The 12,372-nt window shown below is 32.0% G+C and overlaps 1 protein-coding gene across 1 annotated transcript; it reads right to left on the bottom strand.

The window, feature by feature from the left end:
* Positions 1-3,125: 3,125 nt before the first annotated feature.
* On the bottom strand, positions 3,126-4,061 carry LOC108989261 (LOB domain-containing protein 1-like). The gene is made up of 2 exons (XM_018962810.2): positions 3,876-4,061; positions 3,126-3,638 (listed from the first exon to the last, which is right to left on the bottom strand). The coding sequence occupies exons 1-2, from the start codon at positions 4,059-4,061 to the stop codon at positions 3,291-3,293; spliced, it is 534 nt and encodes a 177-aa protein (XP_018818355.1). The 3' UTR covers positions 3,126-3,290.
* Positions 4,062-12,372: the final 8,311 nt, after the last annotated feature.

Here is a 12,372-nt window from a genome sequence, read left to right on the forward strand (position 1 = left end):
AAATTAAAAAAGATTATGAGTCCAACGTATAAAAATGTGTTGAGTTAAAAAACGTTGTGGATCTCACGTATAAGGAAGTTTTGAGTTGAAATGAGTTTAATAATTTAAAAGTTGGGTATTTGAATGTTAGACTCAGGTTAAAATTAGATTCAACTAAGTTGATCTCAACTGAATCTTGCAACCAAACGAGATTAGTTTCTGTTTAAATAGTTATATGAAATAAGATAATTTTAGATGAAAATTTAAGTAAAATATTATTTTAAAATATTATTATTATTTTAAAATTTAAAAAAGTTAATCAATTGATTATTATATTTTATATAAAAATTTATAAAAATTATAATAAAAGGATAAGATAAGATAATACCTGGCCTTTCAATACAAACGGTTGCAAATGCAAAGTTTGCAGGTACGATTCCGAGCTAATTAGTATTCTAGAGAAAGACGAATAAATAAAAGAAGTTAGGCAACGGCGGCATTCTGTCTATTCAGCCTCTGTCAGCAGCTGCAGCTTGTTTTTCTTCGTTTTGGATAAGTTAAAAAACTCATAAACCCAATTAATACAAAGAAAAATGGAAATATAACAGAAATTTTGAAATCTTAGCTTTCCATTCGAAGATTGAAAAGTTGCTTAACGTTTAAAAACAAAAAAGCTTAATAATTAGTCTTTGGTTTTAGATCCTGATCTTAAAAATGGTCCTGGTGTTCACAAAACTTTCAACCCAAGTTCAGACTAATTTTGAGATCATAAAATCTGAAAATGAAGCTTTTAAGTTTTAATATAAGAAAATGTTATTTTCAAGCTCGTATGTATGTAGAGCACACTTAATAAGATATTTTTATGAAATAATTTAATTTTAAAAATAAATTTTAAAATTTAAATATTATAAATTAAATTTTACGATCAATTAAATAATATAAGTGATGTGCTCTACATATCGGCACGATAATAAAATAACTAGCAACATTTGCAAAGGTGCACGTGTCCCACCACATTTTTCATTGAGTTGATCTACCAATACTAGTCATGACTTGTACTATATTACTAAATTGTGTGTAGATTCAATGTAATGTCACCACGTTAATCTCTCAATTTCAAATATCTCCATTCTATTTTCTTTCACGTGCACGTGTGGACCACATGCAATACGTACAATCAAGCAAAGAATCTATAGTATTCTACAGTCCTTGCATTTTGTATTTTTTTTTTTAATTATTTTATTCTTAAGTCGATATATAGAAAACAACATCTACATAATAAGATTTAATTTGTAAAATTTAAATTTTAAAATTTATCTTTTAAATTAAATTATATCGTATAAAAATTTTATTAGTATTGTAATAGAACTGTTGTTAGGACTCTTCGCTCTAATTTATTTTTAAAATTATTACAACTTTGCCAATTAAAAAAAAAAAAAAAAAAAAAGCAAAACAACTAACTATGAATAGTAACCATAACCGCACACGTACGGTTGCCGCGGAAATTAAGCCGCCACTGCCATTGAGAAGCAAAGTAGCCATGCACGTTTTTAGACAGTAATATGGTTTGAACGGTTGTCGTACTCTTCCCTTTCCAATTTCTCTTACTGCCCACAAAAATTTCCCCTGTTGCACGATGTAGAACAGAGCTCGACTCAGGATGAGTAATGTTATATACAGTTATAGAACGTGTAAGTATCGTATAATCGTTTTAAAAAAAAATAGAGTCTACTATTAAAAAATTAATTTCTTTTCATGTGAGTTTCATATTTATTCATTTTTTTAAAAATAATTACACGACGCTTACGAATTTACGACTGCAACTATCATTTCTTTTAATACTATTGAGTGTCTACACACTTTACAATTTTATAAAAAAAAAAATTTCATCAATCACTATTCATTATCTCACACTCACACATCTTATCAAAAGCACCCCCACACCCTATGGAAAAAAATATTGGCATAGAGTGTGAAAGTGAATATATAGTAACTAATGCATAGAATTCTTCATTTTATATTAGTCTAATTCAGTTAAAATAGATTTAATTTTAGATTTTATGATGACTATAAATCTATTTTAATACTAAAAGGGATAAGGGTTTTTATCTACAATCTTAGTCATAAAGAGACATTCAAGATAAAGTTGTTAGAGTAATCATTCACTAATGATCAATCAGATCTTTGTTAAATTATCAAAAGAGATGTATGTTTTCTATTTTATATACTTATTTCGTTAGATTCAATATTATAGAGTATAAATTGTCGAAAATCCTTTTAAAAATTAAAGTTTGGTGTTAAAATATTTAACATGTCTTCCATATATTCCCCCAGTTCTTCTGCTTATGCACTGCACCCACTTCCTTCAATTTCAAGATACTTCTGGTTTGGTTTACGTGACTGAATTTATTTTTATTTTTTTGGTACTTTTTATTTATTTTTTGTTTTTTGTTTTTATTTTTTCTCTGGTGCGTTTAGAAAGCTTGTTTTTTTGGGGGGATTTTTGCCTGTGAACAAAGGAAAAGCTTTGGATTCTGACTAGCATGCAGTTTGGAAATGATGATCATTATTTTGAGACTTTCAAGCTTTCAAGCATTCCCAGTATTTAATGAAGATTTTAAAATGGTTTTTGCAAAAACGCGCGGAAAGTGAAAATTTCCATATATAATCAATTGATCATCCAGTAGGATTTATAGACAGATCCTTAAAAAAAAAAAAAAAAAAAAAAAAAAAAAAAAAAAAAAAAAAAAAAAAAAAAAAAAAAAAAAAAAAAAAAAAAAAACTTACTTGAGACCTAATCACGAAAACAAAAAATTTACAAATTCCAAAGGCTACTCATTAATTTCTCCTTAAATGTATGCAATTCGGCTGCAGAATCTAATTTATACCGAAAATAAAATGGGCAAGAGATAATTTAGAACTCTTGTGTTTGACTTGAACCTCTAATTGATAATTAGAGTTATAGCATTTTGGCTACGTACAAAATAATGCTTGCTGCAATTAATTAGTTGATAATCAAAGTACTGCCTAACAAGAAATCAAAGCCATTAATTACATCTCTTATTACATGTACATGTGTAGTACATTAACTGGACTAGCTAGCTAGGTTATTTCCAAACCGAACATGTGTAGAAATCATGTAACACTCCTTTTTTAACCTAAAGACTATATATATCTTTATAATATGTTTGTTTGACCTATAATTTTCTGATACATTATTTCATCCACCTTTATCCTAACTGTATAAACAAACCATATCTGTCCGGCCCTGGCCTGGAGAATATTGCTTTAAACATTTATTAATATTCTCCTCACAAATCCCAGTCAAATCCTGGCGGAAATACAACTGGATCAAATCCCATATTGCTATGATCATCAGCGCCTAAGGCGAAACCATCAACATCAAAAACTGGATTATCAATGGAAGAGAGGAGATCGGCGTGATGAACGTTCATAAGAATGCCCAGCATCTGGTCTCTTTGTTGCTGCGACTCTAAAATTTGAGCTCTAATGGATTCAAGCTGCGCTTTGAGTTCCTCAACCATCTTTTGCAAATGAAAAATGGGTCCAACACTGCCATAAACAGGGTCTCTCAGCCTTGCCATTGCTTCGTAGACTATTGCTTTAACAGCATCATCCCTGCATGTCTCATCCACCATCTGCATGCGTACGCACGACCAAAATAACATTGCTATCAATATGTCTTAGATTATATATGCAGTGAGGAAAAAATCGTGTCATAGAGAACAAATAAAAAAGTAAAAATAAAATTGTGCTATATATATCAACTGAAGTGCGTGATTAACACGACTCGACGCTTATATATCCATGCAATTTATGCAAGCAAGAAAGGATTTTATGCTGCATGCACCATAAAAATATGTAAGTTCTCTCACCTGAATCATTTTGATAACATTGCTTGCACCAAACACTTTATGCACGCCAGCAAACTTGTCCATTTCATCACAGGGAAAGTATGGCGCAAGCAAGCAATTCCTTTCACATTTCCGGCGGAGCATTCTGCAAGCGGCACACGGTTGCTGGACCCTGCAGCCTCGGGCCAGACCATCTTGGGATCCCATATTTTGGAACTGTTGGAAGTTGAGGTGCAAATTAAGAAGTTTTGAACGCAGTTACATTTATATATATATATATATATATATATATATATTATATATATGAGAAGATGCCATCGATAGGGAATTCTGGGTAGTTTTGTTGGGGTGCTAAAATGTCAAAAGTTAGTGCAAGGAAGTTGCGGAGGCGGCCACTTGAGGACATGTGTAAGATGATCAACCTTTTGAAAAATGTGATTCCCTAGCTCACTGTTAAGGCCGACAGTAGTGGGTTTTTCCAAACAGTACCTGGAGACAAGTTAGTCGCTATCCAACACACCCAAATTTCCCATTTTGAATGCCTGTCGAGTTTGAAAAAGAGCGGTCTATATCTTGTTTGCATCGATCATATTTTATTTATTTATTTTAAATATTTGGAATTTGTGATAATTCTCTAGAGATTTATTATTTATGAGATTTTTTGAAAACGGTGAGATATTTCATTACCAAAATCTTTTGATTTAAGAAAAATTTTAGTTTTTTTTTTCACAGAAGTTTAAAAAAGTGGTGGGTTATATATATAAATTGAAATTAAATTATATGTTTGGAAAGGTTGCTAATTTTATTTTCTAATTTTTGTGAGAAATATTTTAATTTTATTAATTATAAAATTAAGATAATATATCTAATAAATGAAAATTAATTTTAAAATTCTTTTGGTCATGGTCAAATTCATTTTCAGACAGTAATTTTCTTGTATAAAAATCTTAGCTGTTATGATTTCTAATTTTCTATATATGACTTGATTAATTTCAATTACTCCCATGTGTTTATTACCTTTTCTGACCAAATTATTACTCTACAGAAGCTTTGCGCCCTGACTTGACTGGCAGGCTATATACTCATGCACGTTTTTAAATAGCTCCATGAGCTTAATTTAAAGAATAAAAATCTTAAAACTCTAGCTTTTTAAACGAGTTAAATTAATATAAATTTGATTTTTTTTCCTTTTCTAGAAAATTACCTGCGGAAATTAATTACGTACATACTATTCCTTTTATTGACTCAATCATATATATATATATATACTACTAACCTAGGAGCTGAGAAAGAGACCAACAATCTCTCATTCAAAAATTTGGTCAGGATAAAAACAAAGATACCAAATTCCTACGAAGACAATTGAAGTTTCCAAACTAATAACACACATATTTAGACTAAAAGGACAGTTATATTAACATAATATTAGATTATATATCTCCATTTTTACATATATACACACATTGCCTCCACTTGGGCAAGGCAGTGTCCTCGTTTGCCATATGCGGGCATATTATCCCACCGCCTGCATCTGGGCTCCTAGTGGCCGGTGTGAGGAGGGGGCTAGGTCCAGCCCCTACCCTGCCCCTGCCCCGCTGTGTGTATACATATATATATATATATATATATATATGTACATATGTAAATAAAAAATCATTTTTATATTAAAACAATGCCGTTTTGGAAAACTATGTTGTTTACTTAATCCCTAAAACTCCCCTTCGATGAGCTCAATCTCTCATTCTTAGTCTCACATCGTCACTGTAAGGTTGTCATCGTCGTCTCTCTCAATTTCTCTGTTGTTCTGTAAGTATCCTAACTCCTGAGTGTTTTTTTCTTGAATTATGGAGGATGAGATTGATTTGAAGATTTGGAGAATGAGATTGTGATTTGTGTGCTATGGAGATTAGGTTGTTTGTTGTGTGAGTTTGAGATTGTATGACTAAATTTTGTTTATGTAAATTTAGGGTTTCGTATTGAAATCCTAATTTAATTATCTATTTTGGGGTTTCAAATTTAAATCCTATGTTAATTTAGGGTTTCAATTTGAAACCCTTAATAATGTTTGGGGTTTCAATATCGAAACCCTATTCTATTTTAGGGTTTCGATATTTAGACCCCAAAAAAATTGTGATGTTCATGATTCTATGATTTTAATTGTTGTGTATTTTTGCATCATGTCAGGTTTTTGTGAGTTAACGGGAATGGATAGTCGGTCAAATTCAAGCGATAATGCTAGCTCTACTACCCTTACCCAAACCCAAACCCGACCCCAACCTCCATGCCCCCACAAAGTAAGAAACAAGTTTCAATTGTTTGGTTTCACTTCACCAAAGTAGAGGGTGGTGGCCCCAATAACCTCTAAGTTAAGTGTAATCATTGTGATAAAGTATCTGGATGTCACTATAAGAAACATGATAGATCCCATTTGAAAGTAGTGTAGGAGACACCTAGTTCGTATAGTCATAATGGATGAGCTACCATTTTGGTTTGTTGAGGGTTAAGAGTTCTAAGCATATTCCAAGTACTTGAAACCTACATTTAGCTTTCATTATCGCCACACGATGACAAAGGATATTATGAAGCATTATAGTTTACAACAAGATTTGTTGAAAAACTAACTGGTGGGTCAAAAAATTTACCTTATCACTGATACATGGACATCGGTTCAAAATTTTAATTATATATTTTTTATGAAACATTTTATAGATTGTGATTAGAAATTAAACAAAAAGATTATCAAGTTTTGTCAAATTTTTTATTACATGGGTGAGACCATGGGAGGGTCTTGAAGATAACAATAAAGGAGTGGGGGTTCGAGCAGGTTGTGACAGTAACGGTTGACAATGCCTCTTCTAATGATGTTGCTTTGAGGCTCCTTAAGAACTATCTTAAAGCGGCCAACAAGTCAATCGTGGGTGATGACTGTTTGCATGTTAGATGTGTTGTATATGTTCTAAATCTTATTATGACTGATGGTTTGAAAAATCTGCATAATTCAGTTGCAAGGGTTATAAGTGCAGTGAGGTTTGTGACACTTTCACTTACTAGGCTTGATAAATTTAAAGTTACTATGAGGGCTGCGGGTATTGAGCTCAAGAAAGGCATTTCTCTTAATGTTTCTACAAGATGGAACTCAATATTCTTAATGTTGGAGATGACCCAAGAGTATAAAAATGCCTTTGCATTAATGAGCGATGAAAATATTCAATATGTCAAACATTTTGAGGATGAGAGGGGATAGATAAGCCTATTAATGATGATTGAGAAGTAGTTGAGATTTTTGTAGACTTTTTGAGATTTTTCTACTAGGTCACAACCAGGACTTCTGATTCTTTGTACCCTATATTTAATGATTTTTGTCAGCAAATATGTAAGATGAAAGAATAATTGGACGAAATGTGCAGGAGTTAAGAGACTAGGCTGCAGGAAATGACACTGAGCATGAGAGTTAAGTATGACAAGTATTGGGGAGATTTGGGTAGGATGAACAGTTTCCTAAATGTGGTTGTTGTTCTTGACCCCCAGCTCAAAACTGATAGCATGGTATATGGGTTGAGATTGGCGAATGAGAAGCCATGGGCAGATCATATTGTGGCAAAGGTTAGGGAAACTGTTGATAGATTGTTTGATAACTTTGCTGCATTTAGGAGTGGTAATATTCTAGCACCTACACTTACCACACTGCCTCTTCCCAAAGTCAGAATAGGAAACAAGTATAGGTTAAAGTAAGATGAGAGGTTGGAGCAAGAACCCCATGTCCGTCATCCTTAAGAGGTCTACTAAGAGTTAGATAGACACTTGGCATCAAATTTGCACCAATTTACGTGGGGGTTTGATATCTTATATTGGTGAAAAATCAATGCCATTAAATATCCCGTCTTTGGAGACATAGCCTATAGTATTTTGGCCATCCATGTTAGTACTGTAGCCTCAGAATTAGTCTTTAGCACTGGGAGTGCATATTGGATCATTTCATAGTTCATTATCTCATACGATTATGGAGACATTTATTTACACTCAGAATTGGATTAAAGAGAAACTAATTTATATTTCGGATGTAAGAGACTTTGGGGAGGTAGACTTGGAGAAGGTTGGTGATAAGCCTAGATCTGGTAATCGCTCTGAATTCATTGATTTGCTTTTGCTTATAATATATTTTGTTATTAATTTCAAATTTAATTGTTATAGGGACAATTGCGATACATGAGGCTACGTCTACATCGGTCGCAATATGGCTTCGTGTGTATTGGACCTACTATTGCCATTGGTTTGTATAATTTGTCCCTTAATTATTTTTTGTGTTTATATAATATTTGTAATTCTAATTTTTTGTCTTGTATTTTTTTCTGCTTTTATAATCTCACTGTCATATGCCCAATCATATCCCAATAGTCTCATCTTGATCTCAATCCCATATAGGTTAGTATTTTTAATTTTTATAATTTTTACATATCTATATAATATTTGTATTTATGATTTTTGTTTCTTCTTTGTAATTCTAATTTGTTTTCCTATTGATGTTTCATGTTTTACAATCTCATAGTCTCATAGCTCACTCATTTGCCCACCAACGTGACTACGCCCTTAACTTCCAATATTAAAATCAATGCCAACTGATCTAAGTGAATTGTAATCATGTTACAATTTATTATTTAATTGCTTAATTATTATTCATTTAAATTATGTGACAATTTGTAATATTTTTAGATTAATTTATATTATTGTAATAGTTTAGAATGATTAGTTACAACTTTTCAGTTACTAAATTATTAATTTGTATTATTATAATATCTTATATTATTCATTATTGTCTTAGTAGAAATTAGAATAGAATATGGGCCCAAAATGACCCCAACATACTTTGGACCTAATATTTTGGAGCAGGCGGGAGGCGGATGGATCAGGGGTTCGCCTCGCCCCTTGCACCCGGACAGAGGCGCCAGCCCCGGAGTGTGGGGTACCCCCACCCCTTAAGTGCAGCTGATATAATTTATTTCCCAGGTGTGATAGAAATCAAACCACCATGTGTTTATTACCTTGATTATGTTCAAACCACGTATGACAGCCGACTTGACTGGTCATGACTCATGGTCAAACTCATTTTCAGACTGTAATTTTCTTGTATAAAAGTGTTAGCTGCTATGATTTCTAATTTTCTATGTCTTAATTATGTTCAACGCCCATGTGTTTATAACCTTTTGCGACCAAATTATTTCCAGCTTTGCACCCTGACTTGACTGGCAGGCTATCCAGGCACGTTTTTAAATAGCTTGAGCTTAATTTAAAGAATAAAAATATTAAAACCCTAGCTTTTATTGGAGTTAAATTTTGTTAAGAATTATATAATATAAGTAATTAAATCTATTTATTATTTTATTAATTTAAATTTTTTAAATAAGTGATAATTTCACGTGATATCAAAATAAAAATCTTAAACTCGAATCTTAATTTTACACTCTGTATCATTTTCTTCTACTTAGAAGTCGGTATGCAAAACAAATACTCAATTTTATTGACATGATAACAATTAATTTGTAAAAAATTTTTAATTATAAATTTATTTAATAAATTAAATTTTGCTATCTCAATAAAATACAAGGTGTGCTTTGCCAGCTCCCAAATAGAATTTTTCACAAATTCATATAAATTTTTTTTTTTCTTTCTTTCTAGAAAATTACGGGCGGCAAATACATACTATTCCTTCTATTGACTCAATCATGTACTACTTACCTAAAGCCAATAAAGAGACCCACAATCTCGTTCAAAAATTTGGTCAGGATAAAAACAAAGATAACAAATTCCAACAATAACAGTTGAAATTTCAACACTAATAACACGTATTTAGGGTGTGTTTGGTTCCTTGACCGAATACAGATAAATTTGGTTCAGATTTAAATCTTTTCTAATATTTAAATACACAATTCTCAAATTATTAAATTCATCTCAACTCAAAATCTCTTTTACACGTAAAACTCATAAACTTTTTCAACTCAACACCTTTTTACATATGTGATCCACAACCTTTTTCAATTTTTTATAAATATATCTAAATTCATTTTAGGTAGGCTCCACATAATTCACTTTACTATCTCAATTCACTATTATACATAAAGAATTCAATTCAACTTAACATCTAAATGCAGCCTAGACTAAAAATGTACTTTATATTAACATGATGTTAGATTATCTCCATTTTTTCCATATACAAATATATATATATATATATATAGACTATAAAATACATGAATAATGCTATTATGCCGTCCTATTTTGCCATCTTATTTTGACCGTTCATGCAATTATTTATTTATTCATTTTACTTTTTTTTCTTTTACTTATTGATTAATGAAGTAATTATTAGTGTATTGATATTTTTTTTTATATTTTTTAAAAATGTTTAAAAATACTTAAAAAATATAAATAAGAAAAATTAAAAAAAAAAAATTGCCTAGGAGGCATGCCCATCTAGCACTGCTGGGCGGCACCCTAGCGGGACTCAAAATACATTTATTTGAACATGATGTTAGATAATATGAGCAAAATTATTAGAAAACACTATAGTCTCATAATGTCAAGAAGAATTACAATTGCTAATGACTTATAATCCTATGGTTCACAGTCAAAATTGAAAGTGGACACTTTATTTGATAAAACTATAACATTGAAATTGTTCTTAATTTCTCATAAAGTAATAATTTAAAGACGAAGTATACATCACTTTGACATTTCATGAAGGTAGATCTGGAATGATCCATATAGAAAGAAAAGTCTGTCACGTTCTTATTTGAATTTGAGAGTAAAATGAAAAAAAAAAAAAAATAGAGATATCAAATAAATTTTACAATATTTATAGTTGCTGGTATAAATGCCGTTGGACAGTATTAAATAAGGAATAATGCGTTGGGCATCATTAAATGAGCAATATACTATTGTTTTGTGCCTAGGAATAAAGGGGGAGTCCTTCGTACTATCTTGATTCTTCACAGAAATCGAGAAAGAACTCAGTGACGTTTTCTTCCTGGTGACGCGCCACCAGACTTTGCCAGATCCGATTCACTCTCGCTTGAAAAACACTAATCATGGATTGAAGTACTTCGACATTTTGTTTTCACTTGTCTTTCCAAAAATCGAAAGCATTTTTCAATTCCATTTTTTCTCTCATCGTAATCGCACAAAATTGGAAGAAGTGGAAGACTGGGTTTGAGCAGAGATGATTGAGAAACACAACGTGCATCATTCTAATTCAAGGGTGTAAACAATCTAGCCGTTTGAAGTTCAATTATTTGATTATGAGTGTAATGTGGTAATATGTGACATGATCGGTAAATTCAACACGAACATAATTCGAAATTAATTGGTTTGAGTCTAATATAAATGGATTCAAGTTAAAACGGATTGACACGTTAAAACACGATTAATAAACAGGTCAACCTGCTTAATCCAAAATCAATCCTCAATAATCAGTTTAAATTTTATTTTAAAATTATAATTTTTTTATTGTTGAATTATCATATTAGTATATCTCAATATACTTATGGTTATCGCCCTTAACTTCTTTAGGGGCTTGGAGTAGATGAAGCCTTTCTTCTTTCTTCTCTCGATGGATTCGGCGGATCTTTACGCATCAAGGCTTCGATCATTCTGGAGTCTTTTTTCAAGTAGGGTATGTTTTTATCTCATTCACGTTGATTGCCTGGATTCTGTTCACGCTGCTGCAAAAGAATTCATCGAAGGGGTGGAACCAAAATTCTGGTCTTCTTCAATCAAGTTGTCAAACCAATCAGGGAAGTTCCAAAGACCAAACAATTCAATCCCAAACTATTTTTGGCAGAACCTTATGAGTTTTTAAAGAAAAACCATGCTGAATTTTTCCGAGACCACTTTCTATTTGTCTAAGTAAGTCGAACGAAGCCGTTAAAAGGACATTTGGAAAAGGACATTTGGAAAGAGCACCAAGGAGGATGAAGAAGAAATCGGAGAAAGACCATTTGAAAAAGATTATCCAAGTATCGTGGAGCTAACTAGTAATGACTAGGACCCATCAGGTGTTGGCAGCCCTACTAGGAATTTGCTTGGCATCGTCATCGTCACTTTTAGTTAAGGAAGAAGCAGGTCAACGGAGGCCTAGAGAAAGAGGTTCAGAGGGGCCAAACCAAGAGAGTGAGCAAGAAGAGTCGCTAGGCATATAGGTCAGTCATAATCCTATTAGTGTAGTGAAACCACAATCCTTATCTGCTTAAGGAAGAGAAGAAAGACCTGCTTAAAGAAAGGAAGAAGAAACTGAAATCAATGATTCTCAGGCCAGTGGTTTCCCTAATGCTTTTACTTAGTGGATCATGGATCTAGGAAAGCTCCTTTCTACTGTGCTTGCCATTAGCCAGCCTTGTCGTATCATCTGTGATGTTATTAACTGAATCAGTTGCACATGAACTAATGGGATATCGATAATAGTAAGTCAACGCCTATTTGCTTTGGATCTACTGGCCCAAACACTTGAATCTATTCCACCACAAAC

The sequence above is a fragment of the Juglans regia genome, chromosome 7 (genome assembly GCF_001411555.2).
Source record: "Juglans regia cultivar Chandler chromosome 7, Walnut 2.0, whole genome shotgun sequence".
NCBI classification, from domain to species: Eukaryota; Viridiplantae; Streptophyta; class Magnoliopsida; order Fagales; family Juglandaceae; genus Juglans; species Juglans regia.